At 53.3% G+C, this 23672-nt stretch overlaps 1 protein-coding gene across 7 annotated transcripts in view; it reads right to left on the bottom strand.

Moving 5' to 3' along the window:
• The window catches only part of LOC140410977 (glutamate receptor ionotropic, kainate 2), a 682991-nt gene that overhangs the window by 352439 nt on the left and 306880 nt on the right, over positions 1-23672 (bottom strand). For all 7 annotated transcript variants that reach the window (XM_072499848.1, XM_072499850.1, XM_072499849.1 and 4 more), the window contains exons 6-7: positions 22689-22742; positions 20618-20791 (exon numbers count right to left, since the gene is read on the bottom strand). In XM_072499848.1, coding sequence (XP_072355949.1) covers positions 20618-20791; positions 22689-22742 — 228 coding nt within the window. The remainder of the gene's footprint in view (positions 1-20617; positions 20792-22688; positions 22743-23672) is intronic.

Raw genomic sequence — 23672 nt, 5'->3', positions numbered from 1 at the left:
GCACAAAAACATATGGAGTGCAAAGTTATTGCATCAACATTCATTTGGGTAGAACCCAATGATGAATTTATTTTACAGCTTGGAGAAAGACACAGGATATTACAGTTGACTGCTTCTGTCAGGATTCTTTGAAAACCATTCAAAAAATGACTTGAATTATCTAGAGGATAGATGAGGATGAAGCACAGTCGCACACGTGGACTGACCTGATAACTTGACGAGAGAGATAAAGCCACTTACTGAATGTGCCCTGTGCAGATTTGGAAGGGACTCAAATGCAGTATCGAAAGAGCAGCCTGCCCCGCAGCAGTGAATCAGTTTAATTTGTAAAGCAATTGGTTCTTATCGGATAGCATCAATGCCAATTAATGCTGAATTGTGGACCATTTTATGTTGCAGACACCAGACCATCAGATGCCGCATTCATTTTGGTCAAAGTCAACAAGTTTCAGGTTCAATGGATTTGAGTTGAATTTGAATATCACCACCCATGTTTTGGGTATTTATCATGTTCCTAAAACTTGGCTGGGGCACAATAAAAAGGGGTCATTTTAAAATAACGAAATCTCTGTAAGGAACATCTGTTTCATTGTTCAACCCTTTAGGAATATCAGTAAAACAAGTAAAAAATCTCCACCTTTGCTGTATTGAAAAACACTCCTCAAGCACAAAGGTTTTCAAATTTGTTATCTGCATTCAGCCAGGTATATTATTGAGAATAATAATAATAATCTAATAATCTTTATTATTGGGCAGCACAGTAGCACAAGAGGATAGCAATGTGGCTTCACAGCACCAGGGTCCCAGGTTCGATTCCTCGGTGAGTCACTGTGTGGAGTTTGCACTTTCTCCCTGTGTCTGCATGGGTTTCCTCCGGGTGCTCCGGTTTCCTCCCACAGTCCAAAGACGTGCAAGTTAGGTAGATTGGCCATGATAAATTGCCCTTAGTGACCAAAAAGGTCAGGAGGGGTTTTTGGGTTACGGGGATAGGGTAGAAGTGAGGGCTTAAGTGGGTCGGTGCAGACTCGATGGGCTGAATGGCCTCCTTCTGCACTGTATGTTCTATGTTCTATTGTCACAAGTAGGCTTATTAACACTGCAATGAAGTTACTGTGAAAAGCCCCTAGTCGCCACACTCCGGCGGCTGTTCGGGTATACAGAGGGGGAATTCAGAATTTCCAATTCACCCAGCACGTCTTTCAGGACTTGTGGGAGGAAACCGGAGCACCCGGAGGAAACTAACGCAGACAAGGGGAGAACGTGCAGACTCCACACAGACAGTGACCCAAGCCGGGAATCGAATCTGATACCCTGGCACTGTTAAGTAACAATGCTAACCACTGTGCTACCGTGCTGCCCCTATTATTGAGAATATCACTGACATGATTAGCTTTTCCTAAAGGAGCACATGCAAGTGACAGCTGATCATGGTGACCTTTGTGCAAATAGGTTCTTGTCATCTAATATCTAAAGTGAGGAGGTCAACAATTCTTTAATTTTCACAATGAATTAGTTCTTCACGAGCATGTAAAAATGTCTTGTTTTCCTTTGTGCGTGACGGAAATATTGGTGAAGGAACCTGTCAAACTTTGATCATTGAACAGACTCATTGGTAGGATTTTAGGGATGGCATGGTGGCACAATGGTTAGCACTGCTGCCTCACAGATCCAGGGACCCGGGTTCGATTCCGACCTTGGGTGACTGTGTGGTGTTTGCACTTTCTCCCCGTGTCTGTGTCGGTTTCCTCTGGGTACTCTGGTTTCCTCCCACAGTCCAAATATGTGAAGGTTAGGTGGATTGGCCTTCATAGAAATTGCCCCCTAGTGTCCAAACAAAAATGTCAGGTGGGGTTACTGGGTCAAGGAGATAAAGTGGAGGTGTCGGCTTAAGTAGGGTGCGCTTTCCAAGGGCCGGTGCAGATTCAATCAGGCAAATGGCCTCCTTCTGCACTGCAAATTCTCTGAAAATTTCCTTCTCTAAAGTGCATTAGTGAGCCAGATGGGTTGCCACGACAATTGACAATAATTTCATGGTCATCATTAGACTTTTAATTCCAGATTTTTATTGAATTGAAATTTACCATCTGCAGTGGCAAGATTTGAACCTGGGTCTCCAGAACATGACTCTGGGTCTCTGGTTTACTAGTCCTGTGGCAATACCACTATGCCTCCACCTCCCCATTTACTAATGGAAGTACGCCCAGGCATTGTGGCTGGTTCCAACCCAGTAAAAGCACAGAAAGCAATATGCCAACTGAACTCAGCAGGCTTTAATTTTTATTTTAATGCTGGTGTTGTAAAATATAACCAATGGGGACAATTCCACACTCCCTGTTAGGAGTGCCACTCACAGAAAGTGTGTTGTGTGAGATTATGTGCCTCAACCCTTGATTTTCTGCCTATTAAAATGAATGGACAGAAAATGATAGGCTGTGTGCATGCAATTTATTGCAGCAAATCACTGCAAGCTCTCTGCTCCCGCTGGCAGCGTGGAATTGGCTCTTCTGTTTCTGAAGCAGATTATTAGGGTTCTTTGCCAAAAATGTACTCAGCATTGAAAACGATAATTTTACAAATTCAAGAATAACCCAATGCCTTGTCAGTGCAAACTTCTCCACTTTCAACAAAAAGTTTAACCAACTGTGGATTGTGCGCACTTGGAATTGTTAACATCCAAAGGTATTTCGGGATGCTTTCTGAATTGCATCCTATTTGGCGTAGGATCATTTTTTACACCCAAGTACAGGATGAAGTTTGTATTGTTAAAGGTTGTCTGGTACTGCTGCGATTCTTCTTTAACAAATTCCTCCACAGGCTCGTCCCTCACCACCTCAGCAACCACCTCCGGCCTCACAACCATCAGAGTTTTCCACGCTCCCAATTCTGACCTCTTGTGCAACCCCGATTTTCAACGCAGCACCATTGGTGGCCATGCCTTCAGCTACCCAGACTCTCAGCCCTTACTTTACCTCTGTCTCCTCCTATGAGACATTCTCTAAAACCTATCACTTTGACCCAGCTTTTGGTCACCAATCCCAAAGATTTGGCTCAGGGATAGATTTCCGCTTTTCAGATGGATACTTGGTGTCGGGAAAATACCCGTTACTGCAGGTCAGGTACGGGAACGGGATTTAGTCAGGCCCACCAAGAACAGATCTAAGGCAGTCAGGGGACCACCGAGTGTCAAAGTGGGCTGTTTTAAAGGCCCCCTCAATTCTATGGGACTTTATTCCAGTTGCTTTCTTATATTTTATGTCCACTAACCCTCACCCCACACACCTCGTGTATTCCCCATGTCAGCTCCATGCCAACGTATGCCTCCTCCACTCACTTTCAATGGCCCCTCATTCCCTCCATATCAACTTATGACACTACCATGCCCATTCACCCAGTGTACACGCTGTACCGAACTAATTAACCCCATAGTAGCAATGGAATGTGTGAAACTGTTTAAAAGCCATTCATTCGTAATTTTCTTTTTTTTAAAACTGCTATTACTACAACCCTGTAAAAGTGCCTATAAACCAGACCTTGGTAAAGTATCAAGAACAAACACTATAAACAGTTAATACCTTTTTCTTAAAATTGAACCATTGACAAAACAGATCACAGAAGAAGTAGCTTATTAGAACAAGATAAAGCTGTCAATGAGGCAAAGTTCCCATCTCCCCAATTGTGTCAACAAAGTGAAACTTTTTATGGGAATCTGAGCTCTCAGCCAAGCCTCATTAAATCCTCCACCAGCCCCCCACATCTGGTCGGACATGGAAAAGCCTTGACGTACAATGTTGCTTGAAAAAGGGCCTTGGGACATTTTATTACATTAAGGGCACTGTCATAAATGCAAGTTGTTGCTGCTGACTGAAACGTAATTTACTTAGGTTATGAATTAAAAACGTGGTCTCTGAACTAATGAGCAGAGTTGAGGGATGGAACTCTGTGCTGTCATAATACAACGCAGCTGAGATTAAAGTACACTTACTAAAACAGATGATAGTTGAGGCAATTAGTGTGGAAAAGTTATGCTAATGAAGCTGTAAGGCTTGTTAGGTCATCTTAATTATGCATGCAAAACTCTGACTTCAGGCCAATTAAGTAGTACATTGGGAAAAGGTTCAAGCTTGGACCACTTTGTTATATTACTGCGACTTGCCATCCAGATTAGCTGTTGCCGCTGCCATTTTTACATGAACAGACGTTGCTGCAGCCCAAACAGAAAATTGCTGGTAATCGTGAACAGGCCAGTCACCATCTGTGGGGAGAGCAGACAAATGAATGCTTCAGGCTGCATGGCACTCTCGGCCAGGAACTGGAAGAGGATCCAGATAAAAAGCATTTAAAAGGCAGCTGAATAAAGAAAAGGGGATAGTAGAAAACACAGAGAAGAAATAGAATGGCCTGTAATGTGTGTAAGTGGGAAACAGGAGGTGGTTAAATGGCTGAAGTAATATTGATGGGAGACAACAGGAGGCCTAATGAGAGGAATCAAAGACATATAAATAAATAAAGACAAACTGTTAAATCTCCTGCCACACCTCAATGCTGCCTAGTCTGTTCTCTCCACTGATGTTAATTGTCCTGCATATCGCTTCAAGAACTTTTTGTTTTTTTAAATCAGATTACGAGGATCCTCTGCTTTGTGTTTATAAGGTTTCTGCAGTACCGGGATTTTAATTGAATAATCCTCTCTGACTTTTCTTCAGCCAAACTATCGGGCAATTCTAGTTTTAGGGTTAATTTCTCTCAGCTACTTATAGCTGCTTAATAAGATCCAGGTGAGAAAAATAAGCAAATTACTTCCAATATCCAGACAATGTGCCAAAACTATTTAAAAAAACTAACATAATACCATGAAATAAAGCCAGAAGTTTTGAATACAGGATAGAGATTAGGGGCACCATTCAACAGTCTTGTCGCGCCTGACTTGGAGTCAGTACACGACGGTTGAATACAAGGAGATGCCAAAATAGGCGTTTGCGCCAGGCGGAAAACCTTTTTAGAATTACCAGAATCGAAAGGCCCGACGCGATCCGATTTTGCCCAGACATTAGGTCTATCTAAATATGTGTTTACCGGATTCACCCGATGCCCAGGATTCAACGGCCAACGTTACTGGTTCACACAAACGTGAACCAGATGTGATGGCACTTTGGGGGATCTCGCAGGCGATTAGAGGCCCCCGGGTGATCAGGGATAAGGCAGGATGACATCCTGGAATTCTCCCTGCCACCCTGGCATCCTGGCATTGCCAGGGTGTCCGTGTGGCACTTCCGGGATGCCTGGGGCAATGCTAGGCTGGCAGTGCCAAGGTGCCTGGGTGCTAGGTTGGTAGAGCCAGGGTTAGGGCCCAGAGAGGGTGGGGGGGATGCTTATCCATAGAGCAGGGGTAGGGGGTTGAGGGCCCCAGAAAAGCTTGGAAGGGTGAAGGGAGGGGGAACAGAAAGGGGGGTGTGAACAGATTGTGGCAGCCTTCCAAAATGGTGCCCCCTTCTGCAGGGAACCAGTATTGCTAGCAGCCGTGCAAGACAGCTGCCTAGGTATGGCATTGAAACTAACCCACGATGCCTATGGCAGGACCTACACAAGATCACAGGCTACAAAGCAAGGCCAGGCGGAATATCTGGGGCTGGAGCATCCCTACCCAATGATCTGAACAAGTTCTATGCCCGCTTTGAGCAGTCAGCCAATGCATCAGTGCCACCCGCCCCAACAGCCCTGGACACACCCGTACCCACTATCACAGCCTCAGACGTAAAAGCTGCCTTCTGGAAAGTGAATCCGCGGAAAGCGACGGGCCCCGACGGAGTCCCTGGGCGAGCATTCAGAGCCTGCGCAGACCAGCTGGCGAGTGTATTTGCAGATATCTTCAACACCTCATTCCGCCACTCTGAGGCCTCCACCTCCCTCAAGAAGACCACCATAATACCAGTACAAAAGTAGAACAAGGTAGCCTGTCTCAACGACTACTGACCGGTGGCCCTGATGTCTGTTATCATGAAACGCTTCGAGCGACTAGTCATGAGACGGATCACTGCCAGCCTCCCAGACGGTCTCGATCCACTGCAGTTTGCCTATCACCACAACTGGTCCACAGCAGATGCCATCTCCCTGGCTCTACAATCAACACTTGAACACCTCGACAACAAGGACACCTATGTAAGACTGCTGTTCATAAACTACAGCGCCTCCTTCAACACCATTATCCCGACAAGGCTACTAACCAAACTCTGCAATCTTGGACTTGACCCATCCCTGTGCAGAATTTGCCGCAAATACCATGTTTAATTTCGATCATCACACCAAATAAATATTATCTACTTCAATGGAAGGGGCATAGAAATGAACAATAACTTTATCCCATAGATAAAGTATAACTACAGTGAATGATTTTTAAAAAGTAACTCTTGAGGTGTAGAAAAGAGGGGGAGCCGGCGGATCTCACTGAAGTGTATAAAACGCTCAGTTATGGCTTGGCTTCAATGGCAATGAGGTTATCAATGCTCACCACTATTATGGAGTAAACTGGACAGCAACTTCTGACATGAGTACCTGCAAAGTTAAAATGTGGGAAACATAAAGTTGCCGTCTGCGTTCACCTGCTCCTCCACAAGCATCAAGAGTGCCCCACCGAGAGACTCAACATTCAAACAGATGTATGTCCTGGTGCTGTGGTACTTCCCAGCAAACTTGCCAGAAAAGTTTAAGCCCTGTCAAAACAAGTGTAAGCAAATTTTTAACACTGCAGTCAGTCTTTTGTACTATCAAAATACCTCCTTGGCATTGAAAATTTACTTTAACAATGGTGGAGTCACCTTCCTTCAGATTTTAAGAGCAGTCTGAGATTTAAAAAAATTAAAATTGAAACATTTTTCAACTTCTTCTTTCCCTTTTATTTCTCTTTATTAATCCCATCTTTCCTTACTTCCCTTTATTTCACTATGATTTTACATTGAATGAAATATTCTAACTTGGATTTCCTGTTGCTTGCAATGTTAACACAGAGACTGCTTCACTTTTGTCCTTTCGGGAAGCATATCTGCCGTCCTTACCTGGTCTGGCTTACATGTGACTCCAGACCCACAGCAATGTGGTTGCCCTCAGGGATGGGCAATAACTGCTGACACAGCCATCTACGCCCACATCCCATGAACGAATAAAAAAAAATGATAGGGAGGGCTCAGCAGCTGACACAGGCATACATTCTCCTAAAACTGCTCATGTACCCATTGGGATGACAATCAAAACTTCTGTCTGTCCACAGGACATGAATGTGCATAACAGAAGGAAGCCGGCCCAAATCGATGGCGGTATTCTGGATATTTGAGTCATAACCACCTTTAAGGATGAGGCCGGAGAAGTATTTAGGGAGGAGCAAGACGGTACCTGTTCTGAAGGCGAGAATGGAATTGCCCAGCAAACCAGTGAGGATGCTTCCAGTCTGCAATTGTCAGATGTGCCGATAGAGTGAAACATTGTTTGTTTTAATAAGGAAGCCTTATTATTCCAGGTACCATCAATAAAGGGGAAGGATAGAACACCCACAGCTCCATCTCCAACCCACCTCAGAATCCTCAGAGGATGTACAGTCACAGCGTTGAGCTGGACCCACAGAGACAGTCACCTTGGTGGCTGCACGTTCTGGAGTAGGCTTGGGGGTCACAAACTAGTGAGAATACCACTGACACAAGTCTATAGCTGGCAGGCAAAGAGGTAGCCAAGGTCTTTGACACTCAGGAGGACTGCTGGAGACCGGGCCCCTACTCAGTCCATGCAGATGACGCGCCTCTGGACTAGGCCTGAGGAGACCTTTTGGAGATGCAGAGGCAGGCGGGGGAACATCAAGCAGAAGTGTCAGAAGCCATATGCAGTCTGGCCTGAAGGCTGGAGGAGTCCATTCATGTTCTGTCTGCTGTCATGGCTTTAGCATGCAAATGCTTGACTATCCCCATGAAAAGGGTGACAGCCATCTTGGAGTCTCAAGTCCAGAGTGACACACGCTGGCTGCTGAATATTCACTCAGATCTACACCCCATCACCCTTGTCATGGGTGTGTTCCAGTAACGGCTAGGTCAGTGGGGGACAGGGCACTTTTGACCTACCTCCAGGTGCCTCATCAGTGAGATGCCATTGCATACTGACAGGGAAGTGGAGTGCCAACTCCTGAGGATTTCAACTCAAGACACTCCAAGCGTGCCCTGCCACTCAATTTCCCCTCTGCCAGTAACCCCATTGCCTGCAACAGGTCAGGTCGAGGAGGGTGCACTTGCAGCAGTGCAGGAAACCCTTATGGGGCAAGACCCTCTAGTCCTCAGGCCACCAGAGTAACCCCAAAGTCATCACAGTTAACAGGGCCTTGCAGTCAGCAGGTTGTCTCTGCTTCAGCTGTGCATGTTGGGACTTCATCTAGGTGGGGCGATAGGCAAAGAAACAGAATGGAGTTTTGAATTCACATTGGTGGTAGCACAGGTCTAGGGCCATTGTACATTATTTTGCCATTTTTAATTATACGGTTACGCAGTTTGGAAGTGTCCTGGATTCTCATTTTGCTGTTGTTATTTTAATGGTCGCGGGCAATTAAGGGTGTGGTACTCTGTTTCCCCATCAGAGTCCGATAATGTCCTCCTGTAGAGTCACTTCTCTTTCGCTAATTGTGATTATTGAATATTCGGACATCAGGATGCTTAACCACTGACCATCATTTGTGAGTGTCTGGCACTTATTATGCAATTCACAACTTACAGCTCATCACGTCTGCACAGAGCGCACAGGGAAGTTATCACATCTCCTGCTGCTGTTGCCCTGATGTGAGATGTGGGTGGTTGTAAAGAGTTCTCAAGGGGATTTAAACAGGCTAGGTAGGTAGATGCAGTTCGAGGATTAAAAGAGCGAAGCTCTCCCCTGTCAGCCGAACAATAGAAAACCAAAGGCTTCTCTAGATGTTCGGAGAATTATGGAATGTGCACAGAATCACAGAATTGTTACAGCACAGTAACAAAATGTATTATTTCTTTCCCATCCAAACATTCCCAGCTGTCCTTGTTCAATTGTAATTTTGAGCTAACATGCAGATGAGGGCTTCAAATAAGGAGGCAGCTGGCAAGTTTGCTTTATGCAGGCAGCTGCACCACCTGAGATATACCCGAGTTCAGACCAGTGCTCGCCATCACAGTAGCCCCACCATCCAGATCTTACTGAGGCCCCACTGAGATGTATTGGTAGGATGGCGGTCACGCTGGAGGAAACAACACCTGGGTCACCAGTCCTGAAAGCTTGAAGGGATTTGCACAGATCGGTATTCCTGTGCACGCACATGTTACACCTTATTAAGTGCAGGATGAAATGAGAGCTTGGATTGGAAAGGAACACAAGAAATTCATCCGCCTCCTTGGGGAGTATGGTGCAAAAGTGACAAACCAACTTCATTTTGAGAACGAAACAGCCTCTGTGGATAATCGCTTCCGGGTGCTTCAAACGTTCAAAGCTGCTTTGGATCCATAGTGATGGAAATATTCCACGATGCTCAGTTTCAACTGTTCCTAGTGAAGTAGAATAGAAAAATGATAAGCTCACCACCATCCAGATCTTACTGAGGCCCCACTGCACCTCCTGAACTGCTTTCTGCTCACCTGGATAAGAGCCAATAGAAAGGCAGTGAGGTATGGAGCGTGAGGTATGGAGCTTGTATCATCTATAACAGAATTGATCTGTGAATGAATTGTAGTGATCCATCTGGTCAGCCTCCATCTCTGATCCTCAACGGCAATGCTGAGCCTTCTTCCTGGCTTCTGTCTAAACATGACAACCCCACTCCACCCCTTCAAGGTGAGGGGCATCCTGGAGGACCACAGATGATTGTTCCTTGCATTCAAATGTGACTGTGCATAGAGACATTGGGTATTGACCAGGGTAATGACAGCCATATGAGAGAAACCTTCCTCGGTCACTATTCAGCTTATATCCATTACCCTTGAGACCATTGCCTTGGCATCATAAAAAGACTTAGACATAGGCCCTTTTCAGCCAGGACCATTTACCCAGGAGGATGAATGTTTAGTGTGGGACGTCTGCTTCTGTCCACCACCCAGCATCCTATCTGGCTGCATCACAGCCTGGTATGGCTACTGCTCGACCCAAGACCACAAGAAACTTCAGAGTCGTGAACACAGCCCTCTCCATCACACGAACCTGCATCCCATCCATTGACTCTATCTACACCTCCCGCTGCCTTGGGAAAACGGGCAGCATATCAAAGATCCCTCCCACCCAGCTTACTCACCCTTCCAACTTCTTCCATCGGGCAGGTCTGAGAACACGCACTAACAGACTTAAAAACAGCTTCTCCCTCGCTGTTACCAGACTCCTAAACGACTCTCTTATGGATTGACCTGATTAATGCTACACTCCTGTATGCTTCACCCAATGCCGGTGTCTCTGTACTTACATTGTGTACCTTGTGTTGTCCTATTATGTATTTTCTTTTCATGTACTAAATGATCTGTTTGAGATGCTCGCAGAAAAATACTTTTCACTGTACCTCGTACATGGGACAATAAACAAATCCAATCCAATTCAATCCATAACCCTTGGAGGCATGAGGCCAGGCAGTGGCGGTGGCGGTGGTGTAGTGGTATTGTCACTGGACGAGTAAACCAGAGGCCCAGGCCCAGGCCCAGAGTAACGCTCTGGGGATCCAGGTTCAAATCCCACTATGGCAGATGATGAAATTTGAATTTAATAAAAATCTGGAATTAAGAAAGCCTAATGACTACCATGAAACCAATGCAGAAAAAATCCATCTGGTTCACTCGTGTCCATTAGGGAAGGAAATCTGCCGTCATTCCCTAGTCTGGCCTATATGTGACTCCAGACCTACAGCAATCTGGTTGAATCGTAACTGCCCCTTCAAGGGCAATTAGGGATGGTGCAATAAACGTTGGCACAGCCTGCGGCACCCATGTTCGATGAACGAATACAAAATAATCTACCTCCCTGCCTCCATCATTGCCTCTGACAGCAGCAGATGCCAATCAAAGAATGTATGGCTGTTCCAGACCTGGTGGGTTCTCGCAGGAATTTGATCTATTAGTTGGAGAGCAGTGTTGGTTTATTGGAAGGTGCAACCTTCTCGAGAGGAGAACGCAATTGAGCCTAGTTCTCCATGGAATGGACTAATAAATAATAGGGCGCCCCTTTGCTCAGCTTCAAAAATGAGGCATTAATTGCTCCTAACGGAGAGACCTTTCCCATATTCCCATTGCGATGACAATTGCTGCAAACAATGGTTTGTTTGAGGTTGCGCGGTTGTTTTAAGGCAAGTAGTGGGGGGGTGGAGATGGTCTTAGCAAGATGTTCATCTTCATCGATGACGTGTTCAAGGCAGCGAAGTAGATGCCGTAGTTTCTCCGCTCCGGGGAAGTACAGGACGACGAAGGGTATTCTGTTGGTTGTGTCCCGTGATTGTTTTCTGAGGAGGTGGGTACTTTTCTTTGCTGTGCCGCCTTCTAATCAAGCCCAGGACATAGAACATAGAACATAGAAAATACAGCACAGAACAGGCCCTTCGGCCCACGATGTTGTGCCGAACCTTTGTCCTAGATTAATCATAGATTATCATTGAATCTACAGTGCAGAAGGAGGCCATTCGGCCCCCTGAGTCTGCACCAGCTCTTGGAAAGAGCACCCTACCCAAACTCAACACCTCCACCCAACACCAAGGGCAATTTGGACATTAAGGGCAATTTATCATTGGCCAATTCACCTAACCCGCACATCTTTGGACTGTGGGAGGAAACCGGAGCACCCGGAGGAAACCCACGCAGACACGGGGAGGACGTGCAGACTCCGCACAGACAATGACCCAAGCCGAAATCGAACCTGGGACCATGGATCTGTGAAGCAATTGTGCTATCCACAATGCTACCGTGCTGCCCTTAAGAACAAATAAATCTACACTATATCATTTTCCCGTAATCCATGTACCTATCCAACAGCTGCTTGAAGGTCACTAATGTTTCCGACTCAACTACTTCCACAGGCAGTGCATTCCATGCCCCCACTACTCTCTGGGTAAAGAACCTACCTCTGATATCCCTCCTATATCTTCCACCTTTCACCTTAAATTTATGTCCCCTTGTAATGGTGTGTTCCACCTGGGGAAAAAGTCTCTGACTGTCTACTCTATCTATTCCCCTGATCATCTTATAAACCTCTATCAAGTCGCCCCTCATCCTTCTCCGCTCTAATGAGAAAAGGCCTAGCACCTTTTCTGGCTTTCTTCGCCAGACAGCCCTCCCACTCCTCCCACTGATCCTGACTCCCCCTGTCCAGCCCCCGCTCCACCCTGCCCCACTGATCCTCACTCCCCTGTCCAGCCTCCGCTCCACCCTGCCCCACTGATCCTGACTCCCCCTGTCCAGCCCCCGCTCCGCCCTGCCCCACTAATCCTCACTCCCCTGTCCAGCCCCCGCTCCACACTGCCTCACTGATCCTGCCCCCCCCTGTCCAGACTCCGCTCCACCCTGCCCCACTGATCCTGACTCCCCTGAACAGCGCCCGCTCCACCCTGCCCCACTGATCCTCGCTCCCCCTGTCCAGACCCCGCTCCACACTGCCCCACTGATCCTGACTCCCCTGTCCAGCCCCCGCTCCACCCTGCCCCACTGATCCTGCCTCCCCCTGTCCAGCCCCCGCTCCACCCTGCCCCACTGATCCTGACTCCCCCTGTCCAGCCTCCGCTCCACCCTGCCCCACTGATCTTGCCTCCCACTGTCCAGCCCCGCTCCACCCTGCCCCACTGATCCTGACTCCCCCTGTCCAGCCTCCGCTCCACCCTGCCCCACTGATCCTGACTCCCCTGTCCAGACTCCGCTCCACCCTGCCCCACTGATCCTCACTCCCCTGTCCAGCCTCCGCTCCACCCTGCCCCACTGATCCTCACTCCCCCTGTCCAGCCGCCGCTCCACCCTGCCCCACTGATCCCGACTCCCCCTGTCCAGCCCCCGCTCCACCCTGCCCCACTGATCCTGACTCCCCTGTCCAGCCCCCGGTCCACCCTGCCCCACTGATCCTCACTCCCCTGTCCAGCCCCCGCTCCACCCTGCCCCACTGATCCTGACTCCCCTGTCCAGCCCCCGCTCCACCCTGCTCCACTGATCCTGCCTCCCCCTGTCCAGCCCCCGCTCCACCCTGCCCCACTAATCCTCACTCCCCTGTCCAGCCTCCGCTCCACCCTGCCCCACTGATCCTGTCTCTCCTGTCCAGCCCCCGCTCCACCCTGCCCCACTGATCCTCACTCCCCTGTCCAGCCCCCGCTCCACCCTGCCCCACTGATCCTGTCTCTCCTATCCAGCCCCCGCTCCACCCTGCCCCACTGATCCTGCCACCCCCTATCCAGCCCCCGCTCCACCCTGCCCCACTGATCCTGTCTCTCCTGTCCAGCCCCCGCTCCACCCTGCCCCACTGATCCTGCCACCCCCTGTCCAGCCCCCGCTCCACCCTGCCCCACTGATCCTGTCTCTCCTGTCCAGCCTCCGCTCCATCCTGCCCCACTGCTCCTGACTCCCCTGTCCAGCCCCATGCTCCACCCTGCCCCACTCATCCTGACTCCCCTGTCCAGCCTCCACTCCACCCTGCCCCACTGATCCTGTCTCTCCTGTCCAGCCTCCGCTCCACCCAGCCCCACTTATCCTGTCTCTCCTGTCCAGCCCCCGCTCCACCCTGCCCCACTGATCCTGCCACCCCCTGTCCAGCCCATGCTCCTCCCTGGTCCACTGATCCTGACTCCCCTGAACAGCCCCCGCTCCACCCTGCCCCACTGATCCTGTCTCTCCTGTCCAGCCCCCACTCCACCCTGCCCTACTGATCCCGACTCCACCTGTCCAGCCCCCGCTCCACCCTGCCCCACTGATCCTGTCTCTCCTGTCCAGCCCCCGCTCCACCCTGCCCCACTGATCCTCACCCCCCTGTCCAGCCCCCGCTCCACCCTGCCCCACTGATCCTCACTCCCCTGTCCAGCCCCCGCTCCACCCTGCCCCACTGATCCTCACCCCCCTGTCCAGCCCCCGCTCCACCCTGCCCCACTGATCCTCACTCCCCTGTCCAGTCCCCGCTCCACCCTGCCCCACTGATTCTGACTCCCCTGTCCAGCCCCCGCCCCACCCTGCCCCGCTGATCCTGACTCCCCCTGTCCAGCCCCCGCTCCACCCTGCCCCACTGATCCTGACTCCCCTGAACAGCCCCCGCTCCACCCTGCCCCACTGATCCTGCCTCCCCCTGTCCAGCCCCCGCTCCACGCTGCCCCACTGATCCTCACTCCCCCTTTCCAGCCCCCGCTCCACCCTGCCCCACTGATCCCGACTCCCCCTGTCCAGCCTCCGCTCCACCCTGCCCCACTGATCCCGACTCCCCCTGTCCAGCCCCCGCTCCACCCTGCCCCACTGATCCTGACTCCCTCGTCCAGCCCCCGCTCCACCCTGCCCCACTGATCATCACTCCCCCTGTCCAGCCCCCGCTCCACCCTGCCCCACTGATCCTGACTCCCCCGTCCAGCCTCCGCTCCACCCGCCCCACTGATCCTCATTCCCCTGTCCAGCCCCCGCTTCACCCTGCCCCACTGATCTTGACTCCCCTGTCCAGCCCCCGCTCCACCCTGCCCCACTGATCATCACTCCCCCTGTCCAGCCCCCGCTCCACCCTGCCCCACTGATCCTGACTCCCCCGTCCAGCCCCCGCTCCACCCTGACCCACTGATCATCACTCCCCCTGTCCAGCCCCCGCTCCACCCTGCCCCACTGATCCCGACTCCCCCGAACCAGCCCCCGCTCCACCCTGCAACACTGATCCTGACTCCCCCTGTCCAGCCCCCGCTCCACCCTGCCCCACTGATCATCACACCCCCGTCCAGCCCCCGCTCCACCCTGCCCCACTGATCCTGACTCCCCCTGTCCAGCCCCCGCTCCACCCTGCCCCACTGATCCTGACTCCCCTGTCCAGCCCCCGCTCCACCCTGCCCCACTGATCCTGCCTCCGCCTGTCCAGCCTCCGCTCCACCCTGCCCCACTGATCCTGACTCCCCCTGTCCAGCCTCCGCTCCACCCTGCCCCACTGATCCCGACTCCCCCTGTCCAGCCCCCGCTCCACCCTGCCCCACTGATCCTGCCTCCCCCTGTCCAGCCCCCACTCCACCCTGCCCCACTGATCCTGCCTCCCCCTGTCCAGTCCCCGCTCCATCCTGCCCCACTGATCCTGCCTCGCCCTGTCCAGCCCCAGCTCCACACTGCCCCACTGATCCTGACTCCCCCTGTCCAGTCCCCGCTCCACCCTGCCCCACTGATCCTGCCTACCCCTGTCCAGTCCCCGCTCCACCCTGCCCCACTGATCCTGACTCCACTGTCCAGCCCCCGCTCCACCCTGCCCCACTGACCCTGACTCCCCCTGTCCAGTCCCCGCTCCACCCTGCCCCACTGATCCTGACTCCCCCTGTCCAGCCCCCGCTCCACCCTGCCCCACTGATCCTCACTCCCCTGTCCAGCCTCCGCTCCACCCTGCCCCACTGATCCTGACTCCCCCTGTCCAGTCCCCGCTCCACCCTGCCCCACTGATCCTCACTCCCCTGTCCAGCCCCCGATCCACCCTGCCCCACTGATCCTGCCTCCCTCTGTCCAGCCCCAGCTCCACCCTGCCCCACTGATCCTGCCTCACCCTGTCCAGTCCCCGCTCCACCCTGCCCCAGTGATCCTGACTCCCCTGTCCAGTCCCCGCTCCACCCTGCCCCACTGATCCTGCCTCCCCCTGTCCAGCCTCCGCTCCACCCTGCCCCACTGATCCTACTCCCCCTGTCCAGCCCCCGCTCCACCCTGCCCCACTGATCCTGACTCCCCCTGTCCAGCCCCCGCTCCACCCTGCCCCACTGATCCTGACTCCCCCTGTCCATCCCCCGCTCCACCCTGCCCCACTGATCCTGACTCCCCCTGTCCAGCCCCTGCTCCATCCTGCCCCACTGATCCTGTCTCTCCTGTCCAGCCCCCGCTCCACCCTGCCCCACTGATCCTCACTCCCCTGTCCAGCCCCCGCTCCACCCTGCCCAACTGATCCTCACTCCCCTGTCCAGCCCCCGTTCCACCCTGCCCCACTGATCCTGTCTCTCCTGTCCAGTCCCCGCTCCACCCTGCCCCACAGATTCTGACTCCCCTGTCCAGCCCCCGCCCCACCCTGCCCCGCTGATCCTGACTCCCCCTGTCCAGCCCCCGCTCTACCCTGCCCCACTGATCCTGACTCCCCTGAACAGCCCCCGCTCCACCCTGCCCCACTGATCCTGCCTCCCCCTGTCCAGCCCCCGCTCCACGCTGCCCCACTGATCCTCACTCCCTCTGTCCAGCCCCCGCTCCACCCTGCCCCACTGATCCCGACTCCCCCTGTCCAGCCCCCGCTCCACCCTGCCCCACTGATCCCGACTCCCCCTGTCCAGCCTCCGCTCCACCCTGCCCCACTGATCCTGACTCCCTCGTCCAGCACCCGCTCCACCCTGCCCCACTGATCATCACTCCCCCTGTCCAGCCCCCGCTCCACCCTGCCCCACTGATCCTGACTCCCCCGTCCAGCCCCCGCTCCACCCTGCCCCACTGATCATCACTCCCCCTGTCCAGCCTCCGCTCCACCTCCCCCACTGATCCTGCCTCCCCCTGTCCAGTCCCCGCTCCATCCTGCCCCACTGATCCTGCCTCGCCCTGTCCAGCCCCAGCTCCACACTGCCCCACTGATCCTGACTCCCCCTGTCCAGTCCCCGCTCCACCCTGCCCCACTGATCCTGCCTACCCCTGTCCAGTCCCCGCTCCACCCTGCCCCACTGATCCTGACTCCACTGTCCAGCCCCCGCTCCACCCTGCCCCACTGACCCTGACTCCCCCTGTCCAGTTCCCGCTCCACCCTGCCCCACTGATCCTGCCTCCCCCTGTCCAGTCCCCGCTCCACCCTGCCCCACTGATCCTGACTCCCCTGTCCAGTCCCCGCTCCACCCTGCCCCACTGATCCTGCCTCCCCCTGTCCAGCCTCCGCTCCACCCTGCCCCACTGATCCTACTCCCCCTGTCCAGCCCCCGCTCCACCCTGCCCCACTGATCCTGACTCCCCCTGTCCAGCCCCCGCTCCACCCTGCCCCACTGATCCTGACTCCCCCTGTCCATCCCCCGCTCCACCCTGCCCCACTGATCCTGACTCCCCCTGTCCAGCCCCTGCTCCATCCTGCCCCACTGATCCTGTCTCTCCTGTCCAGCCCCCGCTCCACCCTGCCCCACTGATCCTCACTCCCCTGTCCAGCCTCCGCTCCACCCTGCCCAACTGATCCTGACTCCCCTGTCCAGCCCCCGCTCCACCCTGCCCCACTGATCCTCACCCCCCTGTCCAGCCCCCGCTCCACCCTGCCCCACTGATCCTCACTCCCCTGTCCAGCGCCCGTTCCACCCTGCCCCACTGATCCTGTCTCTCCTGTCCAGTCCCCGCTCCACCCTGCCCCACTGATTCTGACTCCCCTGTCCAGCCCCCGCCCCACCCTGCCCCGCTGATCCTGACTCCCCCTGTCCAGCCCCCGCTCCACCCTGCCCCACTGATCCTGACTCCCCTGAACAGCCCCCGCTCCACCCTGCCCCACTGATCCTGCCTCCCCCTGTCCAGCCCCCGCTCCACGCTGCCCCACTGATCCTCACTCCCCCTGTCCAGCCCCCGCTCCACCCTGCCCCACTGATCCCGACTCCCCCTGTCCAGCCCCCGCTCCACCCTGCCCCACTGATCCCGACTCCCCCTGTCCAGCCTCCGCTCCACCCTGCCCCACTGATCCTGACTCCCTCGTCCAGCCCCCGCTCCACCCTGCCCCACTGATCATCACTCCCCCTGTCCAGCCCCCGCTCCACCCTGCCCCACTGATCCTGACTCCCCCGTCCAGCCTCCGCTCCACCCGCCCCACTGATCCTCATTCCCCTGTCCAGCCCCCGCTTCACCCTGCCCCACTGATCTTGACTCCCCTGTCCAGCCCCCGCTCCACCCTGCCCCACTGATCATCACTCCCCCTGTCCAGCCCCCGCTCCACCCTGCCCCACTGATCCTGACTCCCCCGTCCAGCCCCCGCTCCACCCTGCCCCACTGATCATCACTCCCCCTGTCCAGCCTCCGCTCCACCTCCCCCACTGATCCTGCCTCCCCCTGTCCAGCCCCCGCTCCACCCTGCCCCACTGATCCTGACTCCCCTGTCCAGCCCCTGCTCCACCCTGCCCCACTGATCCTGACTCCCCCTGTCCAGCCCCCGCTCCACCCTGCCCCACTGATCCTGTCTCTCCTGTCCAGCCCCCGCTCCACCCTGCCCCACTGATCCTCACTCCCCTGTCCAGCCCCCGCTCCACCCTGCCCCACTGATCCTCACTCCCCTGTCCAGCCCCCGCTCCACCCTGCCCCACTGATCCTGACTCCCCCTGTCCAGCCTCCGCTCCACCCTGCCCCACTGATCCTGCCTCCCCCTGTCCAGCCCCCTCTCCACATTGCCCCACTGATCCTCACTCCCCTGTCCAGCCCCCGCTCCACCCTGCCCCACTGATCCTGACTCCCCCTGTCCAGCCTCTGCTCCACCCTGCCCTACTGATTCTGACTCCCCTGCCCAGCCTCTGCTCCACCCTGCCCCACTGATCCTGACTCCCCCTGTCCAGCCTCTGCTCCAACCTTCCCCACTGATCCTGACTCCCCCTGTCCAGCCTCCGCTCCACCCTGCCCCCCTGATCCTGACTCCCCCTGTCCAGCCCCCGCTCCACCCTGCCCCACTGATCCTGCCTCCCCCTGTCCAGCCCCCGCTCCACCCTGCCCCACTGATCCTGCCTCCCCCTGTCCAGCCCCCGCTTCACCCTGCCCCACTGATCCTGACTCCCCTGTCCAGCCTCCGCTCCACCCTGCCCCACTCATCCTGACTTGCCTGTCCAGCCCCCGCTCCACCCTGCCCCACTGATCCTGACTCCCCTGTCCAGCCCCCGCTCCACCCTGCCCCACTGATCCTGCCTCCCCCTGTCCAGCCTCCGCTCCACCCTGCCCCACTGATCCTGACTCCCCCTGTCCAGCCTCCGCTCCACTCTGCCCCACTGATCCTGACTCCCCCTGTCCAGCCCCCGCTCCACCCTGCCCCACTGATCCTCACTCCCCTGTCCAGCCTCCGCTCCACCCTGCCCCACTGATCCTGACTCCCCCTGTCCAGCCTCAGCTCCAACCTTCCCCACTGATCCTGACTCCCCTGTCTAGCCTCCGCTCCACCCTGCCCCACTGATCCTCACCCCCCTGTCCAGCCGCCGCTCCACACTGCCCCACTGATCCTGACTCCCCCTGTCCAGCCTCTGCTCCACCCTGCCCCACTGATCCTGCCTCCCCCTGTCTAGCCTCCGCTCCACCCTGCCCCACTGATCCTGACTCCCCCTGTCCAGCCCCCGCTCCACCCTGCCCCACTGATCCTCACTCCCCTGTCCAGCCGCCGCTCCATCCTGCCCCACTGATCCTGACTCCCCCTGTCCATCCTCTGCTCCACCCTGCCCTCTGATCCTGACTCCCCCTATCAAGCCCCCGTGCAGCTTGGGCCAGTGGCTCCCGATCTCAATCAAAAGGCTGATATTTCTGAGCAGTTCATAAGATTGTTAAATACTCGTTTCAAAAGCAGTGAAAGAAGTCAACTTCACAAACTTCTATGCAATTCCAAATATAAACGTTTTAAATTCTCGCTGGGGAGAACTTACTTTGGATGGGGAACTTAATTCTGGCAAGTTGGCCTTTTAATGAGCATGCACGAAATGCAAAAGCAAAACAGTTCATCGGGAGGCATGAGCTGGCTTTAAAGCCCCCAGAACGTAATTGCAAAAGTTCATCCTGCATTGGAAAACTGATTTTTGGCCTCCCGCCAAATCAGGGTTTCCCCGGTAAAGCAATCTTCCCGCTGCAGGTGGGTCGGGAATATTCCGGCATGGTGACTATTTAGAATAATCTACTAAGCAAAGAGGTTGGAGGTAAAACATTTAATATTTAAAATATAATTGGATGTCATTATCACAAAGCTAATATATTCGAGACAGAAGTCTGACCTTTTCTCATACTTAACTTCTGTATTTAGTAAAGATAAAACCGACAAATTGCTTGCGGAAGATAAAGCGCTGAATTCTCCAGCCTTTGGTCCCACTGGCAGCGCACCGCTGCCCGCGGGTTTCCCAGCGCCGTGAGGTCGTTTCCCAATGGGCTGGGAATTCCCATTGACATTGGTGGTAACAGAGAATCCCGCTGCCAGTGAACGGCACGCTGCCAAGAAACACACAGCTGAGAGGCCGGAGGATCTCGCCAAAAGAAAACTTAGGCGAGCTTTCCAACTGTTATAACCTTAGAGATCAATGAAATTTGGCCCTGTGGCATCAGTGAAGCTTACTGTACATGGTGTAAATCCACCTTAAAAAAAGTGTTATTTTCTCCTTTTGTCATTTGACATTTATGAGAGGTCTGCGAATGTAGTTTCATATTACAGTTATAACGAACATTTTTCTACTTGAATAAAACTCTGACATTTTGTTGTGTGTGTGATTGCCCACAGGACCTTTTTAAATCTTTGTTCATACCGTCATAAATCCATCCAGCAAACCCGAGCCTGCTTTGGGGGGGGCCTGTAATCTTTCCATTGACCACTTTTCGATTATAGAGGCGACTTGGCTGTTATCAGTGTTGAGAATCTGGAATCCCGTCATGTTGACACCGCTGTAGCGATAAGGCTCCAAGTCCAAGGCAAAGATGTCCTGCAATAAATTATCTGGTGTCAAGGCAAGTTGTTATGTATCCTGAATCAAGGATCTTCAAACGCTTTGTGCAGGATAGGACTCTGGCCAAGGGAATATGCTGACCATTACAACCCCCCTATCCACAAGTGTCTCTTTAACTAAAACCGGTGAAAGCTATGAGGCTGGATTCTCCGCTGTCGGGATTCTCCGTGGTGCCAGCAGCCCGCACATGCCCGGGGATTTCCCAACGGCCTGGGGCTGCCGACAAAGGGAACCCCATTGGCCGGCAGGCAGGATGGAGAATCCCGCCCATGATATCTTGTGTATATTATTATAATCTGGTGCAGTGTTTCACTGTCACAAACAATTAATTCAGTGTTAAATCTGACACTGTTCCAGTATGAGGGGTGTAACATTCTTTACAATGCAAATGTCAAATTTGGGAAAAAAGCCCTCAGTTGCACACTTTGGATGAAGGTGTGCTATTTCTAGAAATCTTAAGGAAGGGACAAACACATAAGGCTAGACATCAGCCAGGATCAAAAGAGTAGGGCAGCAGATGAGGTAAATGGTTATGTAACATATGGGTTTTAAAAGTCTGTAGATTCTGGGAGGAACGTAATGCAGCGGCAGGTAAGAAATTTCACAATTTTGGTCTGTTAAAGAAGAATCACAGAATTGTTACGGTGTAGAAAGAGGCCATTCGGCCCATCATGTCTGTACCGGCTCTCCGAACGAGCAGCATGACTTTGTGCCATTCCCCTGCCTTTTCCCCAAACCCCTGCACATTGTTTCTGTTCAAGTAATCATCTAATGCTCTCTTGAATACATTGCATTGAATGAGTTGCATATGGGCAATACAAGCATTGCCCCCCTCATGAGCCAAGCAGGTTGAGTTTAACTCAGCCTGCAGCATAAGAGACGGAAACCAAGGGCGGGATTCTACAGAAACCGGCGGGGCGGGCAACTCCAGCGCGACGGAGTGGCGTGAACCACTCCGACGTCGGGCCGCCCCAAAGGTGCGGAATCCTCTGCACCTTCAGCGGCTAGGCCAGCGCCGGAGTGGTTTGAAATGAAATGAAATGAAATGAAAATCGCTTATTGACACAAGTAGGCTTCAAATGAAGTTACTGTGAAAAGCCCCTAGTCGCCACATTCCGGCGCCTGTTCGGGGAGGCTGATACGGGTTTGCGCTGCGCTGGCCGGCGCAGAAGGGGCTTAGCGCCATGCCAACCAGCGCCGAAGGGCCTCCGCTGGCCGGCGCGAGTTGGCGCATGCACAGGAGCGCCAGCGTGTGATGGCATCATCCCAGTGCATGCGCAGAGAGGGTTCATCTCCACGCCGGCCATCGCGGACTGTTACACCAGCCAGCGCGGAGGAATAGAGTATCCCCACGGCACAGGCCCGCCCGCGGATCGGTGAGCTCCGATCGCGGGCCAGGCCACCATGGGGGCACCCCCCTGGGGCCAGATCACTCCACGCCCCCCCCCCCTCTCGAGGACCCTGGAGGTCGCCCGCGGAGCCAGGTCCCACCGGCGTATGTTATGACAGGTATTTACCGGCGGGACCGGCCAAAAACGGGCGGCCACTCGGCCCATCGCGGGCCGGAGAATCGCCGGGGGGGGCGCTGCCAACGGCCACAGACCGGCGCATTTCCCGTCCCGGCTAAATCCCCGGCACCGCAGAATTCGGCAGCCGGCGAGGGCAGGATTCACGCCGCCCCCCCCCGGCTATTCTCTGACCCGCCGGGGGGTCGAAGAATCCCGCCCAATGTTACTCAGACTCGTGAAAGGCACTTGTCTAATGCATTAAATTGGGGAATTGATGGACAATGAGGTACAAACAAGCTTGCTGTTCATCCGTGAAAATCATCCTTACACATCGTAAAATAATAATAAATGGTTCAATTGCTTACCAAGGTGGTGAAAATGTAATGATAATATTCAGTCATCATTCCCATCGACAAAGCCTGAAAAAGAAATGAATGAGCAGGTCAAGCTGCAGAGTTACCTACATAATTACGAGAAATGTACAGTACAATGCACCGGAGATTAAATTTTACGACTTGAATAGAATTAAAACACATCACGTTAAACATAACAGCAGGTTGGTCAGTCAGGTGCTAAATGCAGTGCAAGTGTGATTTGTATTCCATCACTAAGATACTCCATGTCATTAAGGAGTGAATCTGACTATCAGGGTCCCTGATGCAGCTACAGATAATAAGGTTTAGAAAGTGCAATTGAGAAATTGCATGCAAAGCGCAATGATATTACACTGGTTAGGTTAAGCTGCAAGTCACTGTTAAAATTTGTGTCCATAATCCCAAATGTAAAATCTTCGCCTGAACCAGTGGAATCAGGCAGCTTAATACAATGCAATTATTTCTCTTTATATCTTTCCATTTAAAAGAATTCCTTGATATATTTAAGATTGGTCACTTGGTGCAGTTACATTACTACAGCTGAAAATGTGTTTATCAGAACAAAAAAAGCATTTTTAATAAAGGTGATCACTTGATCAAAAGTATCTGCAGATCCTTTGGGGATTTTTCTTTCCCCATGTTGAAAGGACACGATCACTGAAGTGTGCTAAAGGAATGATTGCATCTCTGTTGATACTGACTCCCATTCGTCACATCAGCTATCATTGTATTTATTGCGAGATATGTCACTAACAGACTGGTTTGCATGCTCTCTCTGTCCAATGATCATAGAATCACAGAAGCCCCACAGTACAAAAGGAGGCCATTCGGCCCATCAGGTCTGCACCAACCTCTGAAAGAGCACCGTACCTGGACACAATTCCCCATCCTATCCCCGTAACCCCACCTAGGGACAATTTAGCGCATCCAATCCACCTAACCTGCACATCGTTCAACTGTGGGAAAAAAACCAGA

Source organism: Scyliorhinus torazame, chromosome 4, assembly GCF_047496885.1.
Source record: "Scyliorhinus torazame isolate Kashiwa2021f chromosome 4, sScyTor2.1, whole genome shotgun sequence".
Taxonomy (NCBI): domain Eukaryota; kingdom Metazoa; phylum Chordata; class Chondrichthyes; order Carcharhiniformes; family Scyliorhinidae; genus Scyliorhinus; species Scyliorhinus torazame.
Note: the sequence above shows the minus strand (reverse complement) of the source record. Positions and strands in the feature narration are given on the sequence as shown.